The 24,155-nt window shown below is 38.5% G+C and overlaps 2 protein-coding genes across 5 annotated transcripts in view; both read left to right on the top strand.

The window, feature by feature from the left end:
- Positions 1-1,207: 1,207 nt before the first annotated feature.
- Positions 1,208-22,339, top strand: LOC127971117 (lysozyme g-like). Of its 2 annotated transcripts, XM_052573932.1 has the most exons (6): positions 1,208-1,287; positions 10,212-10,277; positions 10,441-10,524; positions 10,608-10,804; positions 21,788-21,932; positions 22,040-22,339. In XM_052573932.1, exons 2-6 carry the CDS (start codon positions 10,274-10,276, stop codon positions 22,171-22,173), a joined length of 564 nt encoding a protein of 187 aa, XP_052429892.1. In that variant the 5' UTR covers positions 1,208-1,287; positions 10,212-10,273; the 3' UTR covers positions 22,174-22,339. The 2 variants fall into 2 exon arrangements, with proteins under 2 accessions (XP_052429892.1, XP_052429890.1); XM_052573930.1 differs by lacking the exon at positions 1,208-1,287 and having other exon boundaries at positions 10,152-10,277.
- Positions 1,208-24,155, top strand: part of LOC127971115 (lysozyme g-like) — a 47,294-nt gene continuing 24,346 nt past the window's right edge. Inside the window, exons 1-2 of one of the 3 annotated variants that reach the window (XM_052573929.1) lie at positions 1,208-1,287; positions 10,212-10,277. In XM_052573929.1, coding sequence (XP_052429889.1) covers positions 10,274-10,277 — 4 coding nt within the window. In that variant the 5' untranslated portion in view covers positions 1,208-1,287; positions 10,212-10,273. Of the gene's footprint in view, positions 1,288-10,148; positions 10,278-24,155 lie in introns of those variants that run through there. The other 2 variants (XM_052573927.1, XM_052573928.1) reach the window with 2 other exon arrangements.

Below are 24,155 nucleotides of genomic sequence, written 5' to 3'. Positions count from 1 at the left end.
AAAGTCAGCAGTGTCCCTTATGCATCACTAAATATCAGCTAAAATAGAAGCTTAGCTTTTTTAACTAAATTGTGTAGTGTTTTCATTTTCTACAGTATGTATTCTATTATAGTTGTGTGTCTAAAACCACCATCAACATTTTTGTCTAATCTGTGACAAGACACATCCATTGAAGTGGTGTAATAAAACTGTGTGTGTTATAAATTAATTTATTAAATTCAAGTCAAAACAACACTCTTTGCCAGCATTGTCTTAATAGTTGAATTTCAATAGCATTTTTTCTGTTATAGTTCTGTCACTAAAAAACATAAAAAATGTTCTTATGAAAATAATAACAAGAGACACACCATGAGGTTGATACAGAAGATTGTATTTATTTTAAATGAATTTATTTATTGGCTTTAATTTCAAGTGTGTATACTTCTGTGAATATATATATTTAAAAAAAATGTTCTCATAAGGACCAGGAATCAGCCTACTGCATAACCACTGGATTATGGAATGATAATGCTTTTTATGTTGTTGTTTTTTTCTTGTATTCGTATATTTATTAATAGTAATAATATAATCATCATCACATATCTTACAATATTTCTTATTTAAATCCAAGTGAGCATTATAAGTGTTTGTCTTATATCTTTCACAGACCTTGGTGCACAAATTGCTCGTTTTGCTAATAATAAAAAACATTCCGGTGGAAAAATATTAATTGTTTATCTCTTTGTAGACGGTTCCTAGCTGACCTAAGAGCTAGCACGCTGATGCTCGAGGGTTGAGGATGATTAAAACAAATAAACTGCGGTGTGTGTTCAGTTCTCATTGCTGTTCAGATATGCCATTTTTATACAATTACACTCATCCACTAATAATTTATTAAAATTTTTCGCGGCTCAATATATGTCTAATATCCAATATCAAACAAACTTCATATCGGTTGAACAGTTGTCCGCAAACATAAGTGTGTGGATATACAGGATCCCACAGCCTCCTGTCGCTGTCTTCTCGACGTATCGCCTGCAGCTATAATTTCCTTCTGTCCGGATGTTTCTTTTTACATGGCAAAGGAATGAATTTCAAATTGGAGTTTTTTTTTTTTTTTTTACCAACATTATTGGTGCGCCCAAGCACTCAACAACTCTTTGGCATGTTGGAAGGTTTGTCCACTTCCTCGATCCGATGCTGTATGGCGGTTTGTTTTCCCCTAAAAGTGGGTGTGAATCTGAATATGCGCTCCAATATCCACCGTGAAAATGCCGCTGACTGAGTAGCTACAGATCTATGTACGATGTAAGTAAGAGATTAATTTCCTATTTTCATTGATTATGCCTATAAGGGGAGTTTCTGTTCTGAGAATGCTTGAACTCGCGCAAAACTGTCATAATGTTCTTCTTTGCTCGCTTTCTGTAGCCTCTTTTAGACTACTACATTTGGTCATATGCTCTCTATATAACCATGTACAATTATGTGACAAATAAAAATCTTGAATCTCTAGTTTAATTTATTCGCTGATAACTGTGGAAAGTAAATGCGTTATATAGTAAATTAAAATGTTTAATTCAATTGTGGTATTGTTAAATAAAAATCCGGTCCTATTAAAATTGTTTTTATGGCATTACACCCATTTCTTGTAGTTCCCTAAAATAACGGGTTTATGATGTGCGTAGTGGGCTATTTTTAGCCCCATGGGGCCTTGGTTTTCCACTTTCCGCCTTTCACTTAATAAACGAAATCAAGTTTATTACGGATGTGTCGCATAATGTTAAAGATAAAATGAAATGAAAAGTTTGGACAAGTTGTATTAAGTCTGTTTTGAATAAAGTGGAAATAAAAAGTGTGTACAAATTGCATTAGGGCTTTCTCGAATAAAGTGAAAGTAAAAAATAGATTAAAGTGTGGACTAACTGTATAACGGTTCTGTCGAATAAAGTGAAAATTAGATGAAAACTGTTGACTAAAGTCAACCTATTATGGCTCACAGATAATAACCGATTATAGTTAACAGGTGAAACTAACATTACGCTATATTAAACTTTTTAGTTGGTTCACCCTCTGCATATAGACTAGAATAAAATAATTCATAAAATTATTTCTTTATTTGAAAATATTGTATTTATAATTTCAGTATATTACAAAATGTTTGTAATGCCTCATATAAATAAATAAAAATACTTGTTTCCAGTGGTGTCAAAAGTATTGGCATTCATTACTCAAGTAGAAGTATAGATACTAGGGTTTAAAAAGACTTTTGTAGAAGTTGAAGTATCAACTCAAGCTTTTTACTCAAGTAAAAGTGTAAAAGTACTGGTTTAAAAAACTACTTAAAGTATAAAAGTAAAAGTAATTTAAGGAAAAAAATGCCATTAAGAACAAAAGCTTGGGCCGTGCCACAAGGGCCTATTGTGCACTACCCCACCTCCTCAAAAAAACTTTTTTTCTAAAGGCCATAATGACTATAATGTTATATTAAATATGAATATGAAATATTTGGGATGCACTAGGCTACCTGTTTCAGCCACATATATGCCCATTGAAAATGAACTCATTTTAGTACAATGCAAATACATTAAAGAGCTAGAGATATGATGACTAGTTGCCAATAAGTATTGTTATGGTGCAAAAAGTCAAACTTCAGAGGCATGTCATCAATAACCTTGAATGGAATGTAAATGTACATCCAAGCTTAGCTGCAGAAATCTGTGAGGGGAATGGACAAGAACATTGGTGCAGGCTAAGAAACAATTACTCTTGTGTGGTTGACTATTTACAATAAACATTATAGTGCTGTCAAAATGAATGATTAATCTAAGTGATTATTCAAAAACTAAAAATGAAAAATAACTCATAATCCTGATACCTTCTTGATTGATAGCTTCTTGTATTCGGTACATACGTCTGCTATGTCCAGTGTTCGGAGGGTAACGAGTTACAAAGTTGATATAGAGCTTCACAGTCCCACCCACAGCTTGAGAGAGCTCTGGTGCCGGAAGTAAATTTCCCATTCATTTCTCCCATTCACTTTTGGAAAAATCCGTATCTGAAGAGTTTTAGAGCATGTGTGAGGATAACCAGCCACGGCTGCATATAACATATCATTTCAAGTGAAAAAATTAAGACAAAATCCAAAAAAAGTCAAAGGTACAAGACTGTGTACATATTTTCATTTTGAGCGCAGGAACTCCTCATCCCATAAACCACCGCGCCCCATTGAATTCGACTGAAGCCACAACTGCGAACGAGGCAACGAGCCTTTTGAGCGACATCCAAATCTGATGACGGCCGCTCGCGCGAACTTTTTCCTCCAGTGAATTTTATTTTATATAGTGAATGTGCAGTAATAGCAGTTCTTTCAGTATTAATCGTGTAAATAAATAGTGTTTTATATATGTATTGTGTATTGATTTTTATTTTATCATTGTGTATTTTATATTGTGTGCGTGTGTGAAAGTGGTTAACGATAACGTCAGCAATGGTGCAGTGCTTTGTATCTGACTGCAATCACTGCTCAGTTGTCAACACATGTCGTTGCCATTACACAAATGTTCAGTAAATGCACAAAAAGGTATGTCTAGGCTAAATATTGTTTTGACAGTGGCATTATAAAATGCTTGATATGACTCATTTCATATGGAGGCTACAGTAGCCTAGCTAAAGTGGACGATAATGCTAACTAAAGTTACCAACCTCCCTGCAAAACTCTCAATGGCAGCCAAGGAGATCATGATTGCACTGATAAGTCTACCGTGCAAAAACGCAATACAGGTTTTTATTTTATTTTATTTTTTTATTAATGATCTTCAGTCTTCACGGACCTTCGAGGGGTTTAACCAGACGGTTATACGAGCTCCACCAATCAGATGCATCACTGTGGGATTGTGGGATTGTTCAGGATTGTGGGTAATGAAGTACTTAGCCAAGACATCGCGAATAAAAGGCATTTAGATCAAAACAAGGTTAGTGCCCCATGATCTTTTTACATTTATATGAGCATATACTGTCGCTTAGTACAGCCGTAGCTGGTTTTAAGTCTACCATGTATGGTTACGTTTTAATGGCTTATACCCCAAATGTCAATGCAGAAATTGCATTGAATTTTTAGTTCCGGCACCAGCTGTGGGTGGGACTGTGATGCTCTATAGCCTAGATATCACAACATTGTCATTTGCGTCATTAATCGCAAACGATAATTTATTAAAACGTCTCACTACCCAACTACCTACAGTAGCTTAATTTGTGGAGGACGAAGAGAAAGCACCCATTTGGCAAATGAGCCAGTAGTGAGAAATAAATAATAACTTTTAAGTAGGGTCCAGTGCCTTTTCGATACTTTTAAAATGGTACTGGCGCCTCAACGTGCTTGAACCGATACTTTAAAAAAAACAAGAACTACAAAAAAAAACTATGGATAACATTAAAGAACATTACAAATATTTAAAATAAATCCATAGCTTTCACCTTGGATGCTCTCACACTGAAAATAATGACTTTGTGGTGTGGTAAAATCTATTACATTAATTAATGTAATTTATACATTGTAAAATCAAGATTAAGTTGGAACTATAATATCTTAAGTAAAAATTACACTATTTATTCATGTAATAACATAACTGAGAAGAAAGAGTAAATTGTATTATATATTTACAAGTACTATTTAATGTTTTATGGTCACAGCACATTCACCTAAAAATACTAAGTAAATGTTAATCTGAAAAGCTAAGTGCGTTTGAATCCGCGCGCTTTTTTTTTTTTTTTTTTTTTTTTTTAAACAAGATCCTTCTGGCAGTGGCAGAGACGGTTGGTTTGGTTTGGGCGGTCACTTTTGGCTGACTTATCTTCGGTAAGTTTTGACTTTTCTACTTTAGATTTGTGATAACAACTATGTGTTCATTTTCATGGTTTGATTATTGCATAGACGTTACGGTTCAAAATTATCTGAACGTAAGTTTTAATCACGCCATTATCCACTTCTATAAAGTTGAGACTAATGGTTAGTCAAAACTAAATTAGCCGCGTTCTTGTAGAAAAAGTCACCAAGTCTGGTTAACTTCAGAGTAATTTAATGTTAGCTGGCCGTGATTAAATTCAAACTGTCATGCGTTATGTAAGGAAATCGATGTAACGTAACATTAACGTGCTGACTGCCTGTGTGTGTCCTATCTAATGTTAGGCTTATTTAAAAGTGTTTAACGTTAACGTTAGTCATTTTAAATCCACTGAAAATTTCGCAGCAAGTAACGTTAGCTTTTCAAAGTCTGCATCAAAGAAGGAACGTTTGGAAAAATGCAGTAACGTTACCATGGCAGGTGAACTTCGCTACTAATTACGTTAAACATTGATGTGTAGCAGCAAGTGCTTGTATGAATTCAGTCATTTTATTTTAATAAGCTAGCGGTATAAAGGTACGGTCATCAAATCCTAACGTTAGACCACAGCCTTTCACGGCTTAAGAGAGGGAGGTTAGCATCAGTAGCTTCATCCATGTGAATCTCCGTCTAGGAGATGAAGCAAGAACCGTTATCTTTGAACGCAATGGGCGGCAAGCGTCTACGCCTCGTTGCCATGCCAATTCATTTTCAGGCACAAACTCGTAACAAGTTAATTGCTGTATTAAAAGCAATTAAAACAAAATGTAAATGAGATCTCAATGACACAATTAGTTTCTCTCAACAGGTAAAAGAACAGTACAGGAGTGCGTGCGATATCTATCTGGTCTGACACGGCAACATTCAAATATTTGTAATAATACTATAATATTGCTGTTCTTATTTCTCAAACTCACACACCAAGGAATCTTTTCAAAAAATGTCTAACAAATATATAAAAATGTGACAAATAGATAAGTAAATGCATGTTTTTGACAGGTCATAAAACTGTAATGGATCGGAATATATATATATATAAAATTTTATTTTTAAAAACTTAAATTTAACTTGTTAAAATCTGCAGAATACTGCACACAAGACAAACTGCATGCAGGTATATATGCAGAACAGCTCCTCCTGCTTGTAATTCACACAGTATTGACACATTATCAATCTGTTCACAGTACCAAAGCAGACGTGAAACTGTCATCCGCAGCCTTATCCTGTACCTCAGTGAGAAAGAAGAAGAGCTTTTTGAAGATTGCCTGGTAAAGCATGATTTTTTTTTTTTATCATAAAAATCATTTTTAAGCGCAAGTGAAAAAGTAAGACACAAACATGAAGATTTTCCACTCAGCAATTGTCCAAATTATGTGCAGTCACAACTTAAACGTAGTCTGGATATTAAAAAGGGTTTCCTGGCACTGTAAAGGTACAGAGCCACACAATGTATGGTTTCGCACAACATTCATTTTATGGGTACAATCTGTGAATTGCATCTGTCTTGCGCAATTTTCTACTAACTTTTTTACTTATGTTGACTCAAGGTAAAACACATTATACTGAATTTAACAATGTGAGTTATGTTAAGTAATTTTTAGCGAGCATGTTCGTTCTGCATTGATAATTAATCTCTTTTGTATTTGTGTCTCAATAGAATTGTGTTCTTTCTTTTTTATAAACTGTATGCAGGAGGACACTTGTAGTGATGCCGCTGAACACACCCTTAAGATACTGGTCATCCATGGTGCTGATCAAGATGATCCAGTCGATGTGTCCATCATGCGGCAGTACTGCTAAAGCTTGCACACTGCTGATGGGGCTTATTTATGCCCTCAACCTGGCATACCCCCCAACACTGTGCTACACCTTTGAGGTGTTCCAGAAACATTTCCTGGACCTGGATGGTGTTAAGATGTCCCCAAAATTGCAATCTTTATAGTTGAAGTTGCTCTCTTAAATGCTATCAACATGGTACATGCTGTACAATCGAAGCTGTTGGTAGACTCCAAGTTACATCTCCAGTTCAAATATTTTTTACAAAATCTTGACTAATTTTTACTTCTTGAAATGTTTTAATGTGTTAAGGTTTTAAGAGCATAAGGAGCACTTAGTATCGGTTTGAATGTTGTTATTGCATTAAAGGGTTAGTTCACCCAAAAATCAAAATTAGGTCATTAATAACTTACCCTCATGATGTTCCAAACCTGTAAGACCTCCATTTATCTTCAGAACACAGTTTAAAATATTTTAGATTTAGTCCGCTCTCAGACTAGGACTTTATTCATCATTGTCTTCTCTTCCGTGTCTGTTTTGAGAGAGTTCAAAACAAAGCAGTTTGTGATATCCGGTTCGCGAACGAATCAATTCGATGTAACTGGATCTTTTTGAACCAGTTCACCAAATCGAACTGAATCGTTTGAAATGGTTCACATCTCCAATACACATTAATCCAAATGAAATCAAATGACTTAAACTGTTAACTGATGAGTCAGTCTTCTGTTCGTTATCTAGCTTGGCTTGGTGTTCATCTTCAGTTCTCTCTTCACAGCAGTTCAGTCAGTGTACTGTTTGAGTCAATGAATTACTCCGGGATATTGGTTTGTTTTAACTCAGAGGGAGTGTCAGCCACATTAAAAAAGTGAACAGCTTAAGTCATTTGTGGATTAATGCATTTTGGAGACGCGAACCGTTTAAAACGATTCAGTTCGATTTGGTGAACTGGTTCAAAAAGATCCAGTTACATCGAATGATTCGTTCGCGAACCGGATATCACAAACTGCTTTGTTTTGAACTCTCTCACACAACAGACACGGAAGAGAAGACAATGCTAAATAAAGTGGTAGTTTTTGCTATTTTTGGACCAAAATGTATTTTCGATGCTTCAAAATATTCTAACTGACCCTCTGATGTCACATGGACTACTTTGATGATGTTTTTCTTACCTTTCTGGACATGGACAGTAGACCGTACACACAGCTTCAATGGAGGGACCGAGAGCTCTCGGACTAGATCTAAAATATCTTAAACTGTGTTCCCATAATAAACGGTTTGGACTTGTTTGGAATGACATGAGGGTGAGTTATTAATTACATAAATTTAGATTTTTGTGTGAACTATCCCTTCACCTATTTGAGAAAATATAATCCCAGATATGTGTTGGATGGAGTAAAATGGATTTTCCTTTTCTTTAGGGGAAATTGTTGGTTAATTCTTATTGTAAATGATCCGAGAGGTTACTGAATGTACCTTAAATACTTATCAGTTGATGTGAATATGTGAATGTTGACATAATAAACTGTTAAACTTTATTGAATTTATTTGTGATTTGTGAGAAAAGTATTTGATGCAGAGAAAATAACTACATTTATTTGGTAACACTGAAACAAATTATGTAACAGTTACATAATAATAGTGAGTAATAAAAATTCATTAAACTAAGTAATTCAAAATGTTAAATGGACAGTCTAAAATCTACTTAATTAATTCATAACAGTAAATATAACAGATTTATAAAATTTACTTGATATTTTCACATTTTAAAATTAAATTTACTTAATTACTTTTAATAAATAGAACCTGCTAAGTTAAATATAATTAAGTAACATTTACTTAATGTCTTCACAAATGTTACATTTAGAGTTAAGTAAATTTCACTTGATACTGGCAAGTAAGTTGTACTTGATATTACAGCAGTAAAATTTACTAAGAAAAATTGAGTGCAAATTGTTACAATGATTTTATCAAGTAAATCCTACAAGTTGTTTTTATCAGTGCATTTCCCAAGTTGTGCTTCCCTTAATCTAAGGCTAATAAATGTATTTCACAATCTGGGTCATTATTTAATACAAAAGTACACATAATGTTTCTACTGTATCTCTTTCACTCACTCTGATATTTAGTTAAGATGAGTGCTGTCTGTCACTGTCTTAAATCAGTTCTGTGAATGACTGTATGCTCATTCTTTATAAAGTAGCAACAATCTCGTTTTTAAAATACAGTACTGTGCAAAAGTCTTATGGAAAAGAAAGAATAGTGTTTTCACCCCAAAAAAGGGTTTTAAGCCAGTTATTTATATCTTTTGCTGCAATGTGTCAGTAGGACAGTAGTTTGCCATTAATTTTAATAATAATCTAGTGCGATTTTGAATGCACAAGCAGTTTGACGATGGCAAAATGAATGTTTGGAAATGTAAACTGATATTTTATACTGACACTCTACAGCAAAATATATAAATAACTGGCCGAACACCATTCTTTTAAGTGAAAATACTGCCTAAGACTTTTGCACAGCAGTGTATGTACGTATGATTAAATGAAGTATATTTAAATAAGTGTAAGGAAACAGCTGTTTCGTGATTAGCGGTGACAAGCGAAAACTTTACACTAGATGAGAAACCGACTGATCGTGACCTTTTGTAAACTGTATTTATGACAAAGAACTTCACAGATACAGATATTCTAACAATCTATCGGTAAACACACACCTTGTGTCCTCTGTCTCTGTTTGAGCTCGCGCTGCTCCACCGCGGTCCGCGGATTGAAGAGCGCGCTGAAAGACGGGAGGAGACCGGACTGACGCCGGTTTCATTTGAAATTTAAGCGGACTGACTCTGAGGCGATCTGATACTACTGGTTCCAACCTACTTTTAAGAAATATATTTTTTGATAAACGAACCCAAAACTGTCTATGCAGTGTGATTTGATTTGTGTCATGTGCAGGTGTGATGGATCGCGTATGGACCAATAGCGTGTCGGAATGGTATATGTGTATACTTCTCATCCAACCACAATCAAATTCACTCAATCCTGATGGCGCGATTTATCTGGATAGGTTTTTTTTCTTTCTCTCTCTCTGAACAATAACAATCCGGAATGAAATAGCAGTAACGAAGCTATTTTTTTAAATGTAAGGAGTAGAAAGTACAGATACTTGCGTGAAAATGTAAGGAGTAGAAGTAAAAAGTCGGCAGAAAAATAATTACTCAAGTAAAGTATAGATACCCCAAATTTCTACTTAAGTACAGTAACGAAGTATTTGTACTTCGTTACTTGACACCTCTGCTTGTTTCAAATAAAATATATAGAGGGAAGAGTAGGCTACTTCTATTCAGAGATTCAAATTCTGTCAGTTTTTATCAAATTTTGGCTATTGGGGCCCATAACTAAAAGTCCTATAACCATTTGATCAGAAAAGTTTAAATATGGTATGCATTTACACTGGTACACGTACTTAGATTTCACATTTTTTTTATATTCATCAAAAGTGGTTACTTATTTCTCCACACTATAGTTGGAAGAACTTCTGTGAAAAACAAAAAGAAACCACTGTGATCGTATTTTGTATAATCAGGTCCTGATTCTGAAGGCTCATCATTCAGAATTGCTCTTTCACAGTAGTCCCAAGTAAACATCATGGGTAAGTTATATATTAAGTTATATAACTTAATACATCAGGTGCTGACTTTTCTATGATATTATCTGGAAAAATTAGGAGTAATATGTGATAGTTTAATGCTGTATAAATATTCTGTAGACAATAATTTACTAACTTCCATGTTTATTTTCCATGTTTTTTCTAGCATGCATTTATGGAAACATCATGAAAACAGACACCACCGGTGCATCACAGGAAACAGCTAATCAAGACAGATTAAACGTAGATGGTGAGAAAGCATGACTGCATTCAAATTATAGCAATATATAGCAATATGTAATACAATTATAACAATGATTTAATCTTGAAAAGGTGTTAAAGCCTCCGAAAAACTAGCTGAGACTGATCTGGACCGGATGAAGAACTACAAGAGTATGATCACCAAAGTTGCCAGAGCAAAGCAGATGGACCCAGCTGTGATTGCTGCCATCATATCCAGAGAGACCAGAGCTGGAAACGTCCTGAATAATGGATGGTCTGATCATGGCTATGAATTTGGCCTCATGCAGGTTGGTTAGATGGACAGGTCTACTCTGGTTCAAAATATAATAATAATAATAATAACAATAATAATAATAATAATAATAATAATAATAATAATAATAATAATCAGGTATTGAAAATAATCAGTTCTGCTCCTGCCTGCTTATAAGCAGAAACTGAAATGGAAAGCACCTCAGGACAACTAAATTCTTGTCGGACCAATCGGACGCAATACCACAGGACTGTTTAGATCAATTCATTTTTCAATTTAATTCAAGTTTATTTTAATTAAGCTTTTCACTATACAAATCGTGAGAGAATTATACGGAGCATACATGACATGCAAGAAAAATAAATAAATTTTGAGCACGATTTACTAATTCGTTACTGTACTAAAACGTGCACAAGATTACTATTGCATTCCCTCAATTTGCTAAATTGTGCACACGATTTAGCAAATCGAGGGAACGAATTAGCAAATCATGCGCACAATTTATAAATCCAGTTAACTAAATAGTAAATCGAGGGAACGCAATAGTAATCGTGTGCACGTTATAGTACAGTGAGGGAACAAATGAGTAAATCGTGCACACGATTTAGCCTACAATTTTTTCCTACATGTCATGTGCGGGACTCCATAGAATTACTGTGGAGAGAGGTAGCGTTCTGTTATGATCGGAACCCAGAGAAACGCAGGAGACAAGAGATCCAAATGCAGTGTGGTATTTAATGGGTAATCCAAATCAGCATCCAACAAGCAGGGGTCAAAACCATAAATCCATCCAACAATAAACAAACAGGGAAGGAGCAAGAATGGGAACAGGAAGATCAGAAGACGAGGAAACTCGGAAGGCGAGGAAACTGGGTGACGGAATGAAAGGACTCCATCTAGTCAACGGAAAAAGACCGGTTAATATAGGCAGGGTAATGACGATCAAGTGAAGACACCTGAGTGCAATTAACAGGAGTGCAATTACTGTGATGAAGGGACAAGGCTTTGTGGGAATTGTAGTGCCTACGGTGAGGTGCTTATGGGGAAGTGAGACCACTGGTGGAGACTCAGGGAAACAGAGACCAGACAGTGTGACACGTTCACACACAAGACAGCAGCACATAAAAGTAGTATTTACTCATCAGCTAATCACAAAGTGTTAAGAATCATCAAAGAATCACATCACCTTAATTAAAAGGAGTCAAAGCCTAGAAGCGTAAAATGTGTAAAGTGTCCTGGTGCATGTGTAATGCGTAGATACCAGTTAGGAGTAAAAGCTTTTTCATTTCATCGATGGGTTGACTGCTCCAAAGTGGATCAACAAAGTTGCTGAAAACTGCCAGAAGAACGGACTCCCCCGGAAGGGGAGTCACAAGGTTTCCAAGATGATAGGTGTCTCCAGGGAACCGCAGGTTAAGAGAAGACACTTTTTTGGTGTGGAGTAGGTTTTATCTGGTTTCCCTGTAACATTCATTTTGGTTTGATTGACCAGTAACAAAGCGTATAGTTTCAAGGGAAAGTATTTAGTTGTCCCAGTGACACCCGATTTGCATGCTTTATGACTGTCCTGATTACCTGGTGTAGTTTTACCCAAAATATGGTACAAATAGTATGATATATGTCACGGTCACATAGAATACATCATCGTTTGAGGAATAAAGAGCAGATCATTTTGATACCAAGAATAACAGTGTCATACTGGTCATAGGTCAGTGTGGTGATACGGATATGCATGTTGCCAAGCCACTGATTTCCCACAATCTCTGCTTGCATTTCTGTGACTTGTGTGGGAGGCTTTGCCTCAGCAGAGTGGCAGAGTGTCTCTCTTTGCATGGGTTGTAACCTGCGGATTCCTTCAGTGTTGTCTCGGAGGAAGGGCCTGCTGGGGCAAAGATAATGAATGTCTTTGATTAGGGTATACATACGCAGATTTGGGGCCAGGTATAACTGTGGGTTACTTTTGTGGTAGGCTACCATAACTGGTGTCTGTATCCTGATCGATAATGTCTTTGAGTCTGAAAAACTGGTGGATTCAAGGATGGGTAGATTCAGGAGAAATGCCATCTTGCTTTGCTGAGGGTCTACATGTAGCAGGATGGACCTCCCAGGGAGTAGGCAAGGTTGTCTTTCTTATTTTGTTAGAAAGGAAGTTCTGTGATGAGGCTGGCCATTCACTTCTTCCATTGTGTAGCAATTCTTGCATGGGGGACTCTGTTCTGCTCAGTACTGGTGATGCTGAAGAGGGCTCCACCCTTCTTGGCTTTTTTTTCAGGTGGTCTTCCAGCTCGGGTTTGCACTCCGGTTTGCGAGGTAAATGAGCGGTCATGTGATGTGTTTCGATTAGCACGAGTAAGATGAGAAAATAGATGCTCAGTAGGTGAACGGAGGCTTGCCTCTGGCGATTACATTTTGGTTGCACCAGCAACTAAACAAAGTCTGAGGTTTGTAAAAGTTTTGACTATGTTTATAATGAAAATAATGAGCCAGTGGGTTATATTGCTGGTTGCACCATCAGTGAGCGCAGGAGCATGCTGAAGCAATCTACAGTGGATTCAATAATTTTCCTCCACAAAAACATGTAGGCCTAGCCTAATCTTGGTGATTAAAGGTTTTTCAATTTATAACTCATTTTAATTGAGTCTTAAATGCATAATGTAGACAGAGTATATAGGCTAATGTTTGTATTATTCTTTTATTAAATTTCAGCTGCTATATGTGAAGCAAATCCGGCGGAGACTTCATCTTAGTTTCATTATTGCCAAATACCCAGAATTTATCTTAATTTAATTTTTTAAGAAAGACTCGTTTTAATTGGTGCGTTGGCCTATTTATAAGCTAAATGAGCCTATGCCTAGGCCTATTTAGAGTGCTCAGATGTTACGATGTTACAGATGACTTATTTTATTTGGTTCCAACTTCCAAGTGGCCTATAGCTACGTTAGTCATGAATAAATTATGTTAAAACATGTATAAATGACTCATTCTTGACAAAAGGCAAAAGAGCTGTGTGCCTGCCCATATTTGAATAATGTCAGGCTGTAAATGAGTTCAGACTTTTAAAAAACTGTCAATCAAAATGTACTTGTCGGGCTCGGGCTGAAATCGGTTGGGCTCGGGTCCTGTTGGGCCTAATTTTTAAGGCCTGATTATAGCTGTAGTCTCTAGTAATGTGGTAATCAGCACAGGGTGCATTGTTTGGCATACATTACCCCCCCCCCCCCCGTCATTGTGGAACCACAAGCTTTGGCACAGTTTGGTCATCAGTGACATATTATAAATTGTTGTTCATCACAAGCAACATGTATTTGACATCGTGCAAATGTGATAGGGTGGTTGGAGGGGTTAGGTAGTTGGCAAAGAATAGTTTTATTGTGGTGTCAGAGGTTTGCATTTAAAGGTGCCATATGCAGAAATTGAGGTAAAAATATCCATAACATGACGTACACGCATCAAAAGAATGAGAAGAAATAAGGGCGATGATGTTATTAAAAAAATGTCAAGTTATAGTGCTGCAGAGATATCAACCTTAATTAGCATTAGCATTACTAGCCCCGGCCCGACAGGTGTTGTAATACCAGTTTCGGCCATGGGAGGCGGTATGCGGGCAACATAACCACGAGCCAACCTACAATACACATTAACTCGCAGGGCCGGTGGGCGTGTACTTGAACCTGATGTCAATCGTGTGGAAAGTACAGCCCACTACTTTCAGTTCAGAGATGAGAGCGGAAGGATAGCTGAAGCCCTTGGCAAGAGACCAACACCCGCTACAGGGATACAACCGCGCTCGGAATCACAAATCAAATCCGATAAGAATACCAGAGTAATAATCGGCACTGCTTTTAATCGCTGGAGACAACTGATGGACCTGAAAGAAATGAGGTTCGACTCCGAACTTGCAAGTTAGATGCTGTTAGTATTTCGCTAGAAGTTTGTTTTATATGTTTGTGTATTTGTTTTCGGGAAGTTATAACATAGAAATGTATCGAAGGCTGTTCGATAAACGTGCTAATGTTAACGATGGCTAACCGTAGCTGCGTTTGATAATTAGCTAGCTATAACTTAACGTTACCCATTTTAGTATATAGGGCTGTGCATGTCTTTACTCATGTACATCTCATCAGTAAAGACGCTCCTGTAATTAGGAGTATATCTCCAGCACGTGTGTTCAGATCAGGATTGCAAGGTTTTCACAACAAATCCTGCCCAGTTGCTTCTCAAAACTAGCCCAATCTCGCTTACAGAAGGTTCCCCAATAAAACATTGCTTCCCGGGGTTAAAATATAGGTTTTTTAGCAGGGTTGCCTTGATATAATTTGCATTTTAGGGGCTAAATATCACGTTATTTGTATTGGGGTCGCTGTGACCAGCGGACATGAAAAACAACCACCACAGACTTGGCAACACTGGTTGGCATTTACTACACAGAGCCGTAATTCACTGACAATCTACACAACATCGATGTTAAAATCGCAGGCGATTCTTTGTCGATTTTGAAAGCGATTTTGTGTTAGTTGTCGGTAGACTAAGGCTCTGTGCAGTAACTGCCGCTCCACCTGAACCAGTGTTGCCAAGTCTGCGGTTGTTTTTCATGTCCGCGGTTTGAAGCAATCCCAATACCAATAACGTGATATTTAGCCCCTAAAATGCTAATTTTACCAGGGAAACCCTTCCCCAAAATTTATATTTTAACCCCGGGAAGCAAGTTTTATCGGGGAACCTCCCGGAAACGCGATTGGGCTAGTTTTGGACTAGTTTTAAGAAGCAACTGGGCAGGATTTGTTGTGTGAACCTGGCAACCCTGATCTGAACGCACAGGCTGGAGATATACTTCTAATTACAGGAGCGTCTTTACTGATGAGAGGTGCATGGAAATCGCATTCGATTTTTTGCACAGCCCTATGTATCATAACTAACCTGCTCTGTCTAGTCTGTTGGTCTCCGTGTCCTCTTTGCTTCGTGGTTTTTCTGTGCATGAAAAAATTGATGTGTGGTGTGAAAGCGTGTGAAAAGAGTCAATTGCGTGTGTCTCACGGTGAATGCTTGAGAGTTGGCACATTAGTTCTCCAGCAGAATAAAGGACTTGCCTACAGGGACATAAAAAAATTAATTAAAAGTGATACGTGGACCAAGGTGTCTGAGATTGTTCATTTTAAGTAAAGGATCCTAATATTTCGTCCAAAACAATATTTAATGAGGTTATAACTCATTGTGGTTAGTCTGCATGAGATCAACAAGCTTGTTTGCTTTGCGGCCGCTTTAAATACAAAATAAGCATTCGATCTACGTTAGAGCGTCTGAGCGCTCACAAATCTTTCTGCAGCGTCGTGAGCACAGCGGCAAGAGCGATTTTTGACGCTCTAGACGCTGGCGGTGTGAACGCACAGTTAGGCTTCAGCTATGGCTGTAGTGTTGTTGTGAAAGTAGGGGCGGAGCATAGAGACTATGCCGTTTCTCGTTTGTTACTCTAGAGTAGACCAATTCACTTTATTGAGGCATACTGCCCCCATCTGGTATGGAATGTGGAGTATGACTTGATTTTCTTTGCCAAACATTACAGATGGCACCTTTAAGCAATGCCATTTGTGGATAGTTGTTAGGTTAGTGCCAGGGCTTCAAGATGGGTACCATGGAGGTGAAAGTTGGTGTCTTGCGGGTTATGACTGTCAAGCCATGGGAAGGTGGGTGGGTCATGATTGAGACCATAGCTCACCGTGCAATGCATCTGTTTTGGCAAGGGCCTGTCAGGACTCGGTCGGTTTGAGTAACCTTACACCTTAAAGTAGATGATGAGATAGTGCTTACTTGTAATGTTGCATGCATGGGCCTGGTGTTGGTGCTTGACAGACTTCTTGTTCATTTTGGCAAACTCATATTTTTGGCATAATTTAAGTCTGTGTAAATCAGGAGTTCCTCTTCAGGAACTCGAGTTGCGTCAAGAATGAATGGGGAATGCGTCCAGCATGATGTCTCTGAATATCGTGTATAATCAGTCAAATGGAAGGGCGAGGCATCATAGGCGAGTGACATCAGAGACCAGGAAGCATAAAAGCATGAGCGGTAAAAGCACGAAGCCGGTAATCAGCCTTCTGTTTTCAGCAAGCGCTCTCTTTGTGTGTCAGTCGCTATCTGTTTGTGAGTCTTATTTAGTGTCGTTTGTCTACTGATAAACTCCATTGTCAAAGCTTCAATCAAGAGAAGTTTTGGGCGAGAGCAGGAAGCATTCAGGCTGTGTGTTTTCCCTGCCAAAAAAAAAAAAAAGAGGTAGGGACACACGCAGCTCGTGTGTTGTCTGCTTGAGAGTGAAGCGCGCAGTGTCAGCTCTCGAGGGAGTTGATGGCTGTGATGCGAGCATTTTGCTCCACTCTCAGAAGGCTCTCTTTGAGGAGGGATCCTTCACTGGTGTTTCTCGCGGTGCCAGCCCCGCTTTCGTCAAGGTGGAGCAGTGGTTGTGCTCACGGGATTCGCTTTCAGATCTGCTGGAAGGAATGTAAGACGGGCAAGTCCTTATCTTCTTTCTTAATCACCAGATCCGGCGCCCGCTCTCCAGGGTTCGGAAGCCCGCGTTTGCGGTACTTTCTCCCCGACGAGAGGGTGCGACGCACTGCCTGTCTTTCTAATCTGGGTGTGGTGTAGGATTCGAACACAATGCAGGCACGTATGTCACCTGCTCGGATCGAGTCTTGGTTCTTGTCTCAGGGCCCGTGCTGGGAGCTCCTTGTCACTGCGTGATGCTAGCGATGGACGCGTCCCTCACCAGCTGGGGTGCGGTCATGAGTGGCCACCCTGTCCGCGGTCTGTGGAGTGGTCGCCATCGGACATGGCACATCAACTGCCTGGAGATGCTGGCTGTGCTTCGTGGACTTTGTTATTTTCTCCCAGACCTAAGAGGTCACCATGTGTTTGTGCGCACCGACAAGACAGCGGTGGTCTCTTACATCAACCACCAAGGAGGTCTGCACTCATGCCATTTATACAAACTAGTGTACCAGATCCTTGTGTGGGCCCAGGACGAATTCCTCTCGCTCAGAGCAGTTCACATTCCTGGGCATCTTAATATGGGAGCAGACATCCTGTTGAGGCAGGGGCCGAGGCCCGGGGAATGGCGGCTTCACACTGAGGTGATGAAGCAGAGTTGGAGAGCTAGGCCAGACTCGGTTGGATCTGTTTGCGACTCGAGAGACACTGCACTGTCCCCTCTGGCTTCCTCTGACTCATCCAGCTCCACTGGGGCTTGACGCCATGGTACAGATGTGGCTGAGGCTTCATCTGTACATTTTTCCACTGAATGCTCTGCTCCCGAGAGTTCTGGAGAGAGTGCGCCAGGACGGAGTCCGGCTGCTGTTAGTAGCCCTGTTCTGGCTGGGCCGGGTATGGTTCCTGGGCCTGATTTCTCTTTTTGACGCCACTCCATGGGAGGTTCCCGTCAGGAGAGATCTCCTCTCGCAGGCAGAGGGTGTGCCCCCGGATGGAGCTTAGAGGCTGTAGGTGTGATTTCTGAGGAGGCACAACTCTTAGTTACCTGATAGCAGCGTGATGACAAGTGCAACCTTGGATTCCTCTGTGGGAAATGATGAGGGCTGCAGAGGGAAGAACAGTTTACATTGAGTCAGAAATGCATGACAGAGTTTGGGCTCACCCGAATAGGCAGCAGGCGGTGACAGTCGGGGTTCCGTGTTGCTGGTAGGTCAGCTGGTGGGTGATGTAGGCACAGTGGGCACGTAGACAGGCTTGACTCTCAGCTGTTGTATCTGGGTGGTGAGATCTGAGACCTGTGCTACCAAGGCCTGAACTGCTTGACCAGTAGCCACATCCTGACGATCAAATCGAATTTTGTTCTTCTTCAGGATCGTTCATACCTCGTTTACATTCGCTGGATCCATGATGGTCAGATTGTTATATCAGGGCAAACAAACACTGGATTCAGTTGCGAATGAACAAAGTCTTCATTTGACTGTTCAAGAGAGCAAAGAGGCCAGATGGTAGGAACAAGTCTCTAAGTCAGCAGTTATTCCTTGGCAGCACAGTGACTGCAGTGGGCATAACCTCGAAGACAGGAACCGAAACAGGAAACCGCGAAGGCGAACATGCCAACTCAAACCCGTAAATCCTTGTAATCCTAGTAAGCACTAGCACAACGGCAGGAAACTCCAACAAACTGGACTAGACGGCACTGCAAGGAGCGAAAATGACAGAGAACAGTAACAAACCATCTGACACTAGACAAGACAAACACAGGACTATAAGTAGGCCCACAGACACAAGACGCACCTTTCGCTGATCTGATTGCTCGTCAGCAGCTGACGCTGTTGGCCAATCAGAGCAGTGACACAGAATGAGCAAACAGATCTGCGAACCGTGACACAATGTCATTGTCAAATTTACTGATGACACAACGGTGATAGGCCTGATCACTGACAGCTATGAGACAGCCTACAGAGAGGAGATGAGCACCCTGACTTGATGGTGTCATGAGAACCACCGCTCACTCAGCATTGACAAGACCAAGGAGCTGGTGGTGGATTTCATGAGACAGAGCAGAGAATATAGATCCATCACCATCGACAAGACACCTGTGGAGCGGGTATACAGTTTTAAAATCCTCTGCGTTCACTTCAGTGAGGATCTCACATGATCCACGCACACAGATGCAGTGATGAAGAAGGCACATCAACACCTCTTTTTCCTGAGATGGCTGAGGAAGTTTGTAATGAGCTGCAGCATCCTCAGAACATTCTACATCTGCACTGAGGAGAGCATCCTGACTGACTACATCACTGCCTGCTTTTGGAAACAGCACTGCTGGCAACTGCTGCTCTGAAAAGGGGTTTTGTGAACTGCCCACAACATTGTTGGAGTTGAGCTTCCCTCCCTACAGGACATCTACACCAGGCGGTGTATAAGGAAAGCCCAGAGGATCACCAGTGACTCCAGCCACCAATCCTACAGGCTGCTCTCTCTTTTGCCCTCAGGAAGGACTCCTGAATCATTGTTTTTGGATTTTAAGAACTAGGACGACATTATTAGACGAATCTCAAAGCTACAGTTGACTTAATCAACATTGACCAGACGAATAGAACTGATTTCAGATGACCTTTTTTAACAATTTCTAAAAGATATTGGTGGTTCAGAACATTTCAGTTTAGTACTGGACGAGTCTACTGACAGCAAAGATGTCGCTCAGCTAGCAGTGTGGGTGCGTTTGCTTAAAGGGGAAAAGTTTGTAGAGCAAATGTTGACCTTGCTTCCATTAAAGGGACAAACCACTGCATTCTGCATCAGGAGCAATTGTGCAGCTAGCTTAAATGTGGAGAGCTTAAAAAGACAATGGACACTGTGCCACGAATAGTAAATTTTATCCTTGCACATGCTCTGAAACACAGTCAGTTCCGTTCCCTGATCAATGAGTTTGAAAGTGCATACTCTTACTTGGCAATACATGCAGAGGTCAAATGGCATATAGTTGCAAAAACTTCCTTGATCGCTTCATGGAATTAATTTCAGTTGTGTGCATATTTTAGCAAGAGAAGGGCAGACATAATTTATTGACAACCTTTGAAAACAAAACATTCAATAACAATGCAGCTTTTTACCTTATGTTACATGACATCTACATGCACTCAATCGTAAACTTTCCGATGATGCAGAATGATGTGGCTGCATTTGAAGCAAAACTGGACCTGTACATACAGTACAGGCTGTTGCATTCACATCAGAACAGTGTGGAAAAGGCAGCATTTGAGGAGCAATTCATAAAGCTGCAGCACAACAGCATCCTCAAAGAAAGACGTGAGGAAGAGGGCACTGATGCATTCTGGACCAAGTGTGTTGTGAAAGACACATACACTGCATAAATCCACTGTGCTGTTAAAATCCTTACCTGCTTTGGATCTACATATGTCTGTGAAAGTGCTTTCTCTGCAAGGAAATAATAAAATCAAAGCAATGTTCTCGTCTAGATGACAGACATATGACAGACTATCTTAGAGCAGCTACAAGTGAAAAACAGGCAGACCTGAAACTGCTTGTGAAAAGAATACAGACTCATATTTCCCACTAGGAATAAGGACTTCTTTTTATCAAGGCTTGTGAACTATATTTGCTCATTGTTTGGGTTTGAACATTGACTTTGTTCAGAGGGAATGCATTTTTTCATATAGTTAATCCATTCCATAGTTCCAGATTAAAAAAAAAAAAAAAAAAAAAAAAAAAATCAGTATCATTATTTTCATGTTCAGTATATATATATATATATATATATATATATATATATTATTATTTATTTATTATTATTTTTTTTTTAATATAACAAGGACAAGCAAGGTTTTTTGTCTATGATTGAACAGTCTTATGATGCAAATTGTAATTTGTGGCCCTTTGTATTTTATGTGGTATAAATGTGGCCCCCTTGGCCTTATGAACTTGAGTAACCCAGCCCTACAGCATACTTCCACTATACAGTATGCCACGCACTGCACTTCAACTCCAGCACAGTTCAGTACTGGACTATACGTACATACTGCACTTAATACAATAATCTATCTGCTACCACTGGATACCATCCAATGCATATCCATGGCATTTTTTTTTTTTTTTTTTTTTTGCGTATCCAGTTTATGTATAATCTGCTGCACCTTTGCATATTATTTTGTGTATATATGTGTACATAATGTACAATTTGTACATACTGTGTATAATGTTGTAATTGTTAACTGTAAGTATGACTAATAGTACACTGCATTTACTGAGTATATGAGTATATTGCACATTGCCATCTGTATAAGTCTGTAGGTATGTAATAGTACTGTCTATACTGTACAGAAATTGTTTCTGCACTGTGATGACACTAAAAGTGATTTGATTTGATTTGATTTAAATTCAAGCTGACTCCTATTTAGAAATTGTCACAGATGCATCATGCAAAACAAGAAGTTAAAAGTATGCAAAAATAAGTATGGTACCTTAAACATTTTTGAAAATGTCTAATTATTCTCCTCTTTGATGGTGTTTCTTTTAGATTGACAGGCGCTTCCACACTCTAGATCCACGCGTTGCATGGGACAGTGAGGAGCATATCACACAAGCTACAGAGATACTCATTAGCTTCATAAAAGAAATTAAGGCAAAATTTCCCATGTGGTCCCAAGAGCAATGCTTTAAAGGTGGGTTTACAATAACATGTACAATAATAAAAATAGCACAAAACATAAAAAAAGATAGATAAAGGCATATAGAAGATGTCTCAGTTGTATTAAAATTTCTGTTTCAGGGGGAATATCAGCCTACAATGCAGGTGTGAGTACCGTCAGTTCATATGAGAATATCGATGCCAGGACCACTGGAAAAGACTACTCCAATGATGTTGTCGCCAGAGCCCAGTGGTTCAAAAGCAAGGGTTACTGAAGAAGAAAAGCCTTAAATTAGTATAAGGAGTAGGCCTACAACCACTCAAGATTATAAGTCTTTATTTTTAATAACCATTTTAAGAGTTTGTATTTTCAAAATATGACAATATTAATGCAGTGAATTTCCTGTAATGATGGTAATAAAAATCATCTATTTACTCAAATCATGTGTATATTATTTATCACAACAACTTGTGGTTCTCCACGACAGAGGGCGAAGTTAAGTCTAATCCTGCATTCACACATGACATTGTAGAGCAATGTTTCTCTGAGTATGCAGGAAAAAAAACGCATGGATTCCGATTTTCTCAGATCGGATTCAGGCCTCATTCATATGTTGTCATTCATTAAAAAAGTGACGTCAACTGAGATCACGTGACTTATTACAGGCGCGAAATTCGCCCAGACTGCAACAAGGTCTATCCTCTTTTATCTCTACCATAGGAGACCAATGTTTTGCTGATTTTTTTGTTAATTTTTCAAATATTGTGGAAAGCAAAACACTGTATAATTTTATTTGCATCTGCATCCATTGTATTTCGTGCTGTTTTACTTCCTTTTCTGGGTCAGAACGTCTATGTTTGGTAGTTTAAGCAGTGTATAGTGTAAATGCAAAAATCGGATACGGGTCACTTTTAAAAGATGATGTAAGCGGGTCGTCCAAAAAATCGGAGATAGTCGGATTTTGGCATCAAGAGCTGCAGTGTAAATGCAGCCTATATATGTGTGTGTGTGTGTGTGTGTGTGGTGTTGTAGGTCTATGCACGGATCGAGTTTATACGTTTAAGCAAGTGTCTGGTGTATGCATGCGTCATTGTATATACTGTAGGCAAGTTATTCACAAGTGTATAGCCTATGCATTCATTGCTAATATGTATTGGCATGGATTTCATCTTAGTGTGCATGTATATTTCATATATGTATTTTTGAACGTCCAATAGTATACATATATATGTGAGTAATTTATATATGCACGTGTTTATGTATCTACTGATAAGCAAAGTTTGATTTAAATCCTACATGGTGCCTAACACCACAGCCCCCCTGGTACTGTCTTCTAGATGTATCGCCAGCAGCCATAATTGCCTTCTTTCCGGATAATTATTTATACATGGAAAAGGAATGAATTTCAAATTTGGGTTTTTACAATTATTATTGGTGCACCCAACCACACAACAACTCTTTGGCATGTTGTAAGGTGAGTCCACTTCCTCGACCCGATCCTGTGTGGCAGTTTGTTTTCCCTTGTGTTGCCAACTAATTTTCAGGGTACTAAAGACAGATCGAGTTGTTGCTCAAAGTTGCTAAATGACATTGTGTGATGTCATGCATAACCATAACACAATACAGCGTTTTTACGTAGAATACACAATGAGATTACTCAGATATCAGCGAAAGATATTCTTGCAAATGTTATTTGTTCATAAAAATAATTTAAAACATAAAATATATTAATTTGTAAAAGTAACATATGTAACATCTTTATGATCCGATTTGTACAAAATGTAGTTATTGAACAGTTACACATTTTATGTATTTTCTTATTAACTAGTAAAGCTGTACATTCTAAACAATTATTGATTTTTTTTTTCTTACAGTGTATGTAGGGAGGCCAACCAGTTGGAGTGGAAAAGGGAAATGATGTGCTGTACAAAAAGTTAATGCAAAATCCAAAAATTGTGTTTTATTGGAAGCTGGTAAAATATTTACAGTGAAGTAGAAAACAAAAATAAAAAACTGTACGAAAAGAAAACAACAACAATGTGCTAATTTTGACTAAACCAAATGGCCCAAGTTCTGCTCAATATTAGAGCCCACAATCAGAACTGAAATCCTTCTTCTTCTTTTCATTTTTTTGGCAGATTGCAACCATGACTTTTAAAGGTGACTGAAATCCTTCCAGCCATAAAGCCTATTTATAGGCTGAAGACCCATGGAGCATACCAACTAGATACAAACGTTTTAGTTTGCAATGATCAA

This window comes from Carassius gibelio, chromosome B14 (assembly GCF_023724105.1).
Source record: "Carassius gibelio isolate Cgi1373 ecotype wild population from Czech Republic chromosome B14, carGib1.2-hapl.c, whole genome shotgun sequence".
Classification (NCBI taxonomy): domain Eukaryota; kingdom Metazoa; phylum Chordata; class Actinopteri; order Cypriniformes; family Cyprinidae; genus Carassius; species Carassius gibelio.
Note: the sequence above shows the minus strand (reverse complement) of the source record. Positions and strands in the feature narration are given on the sequence as shown.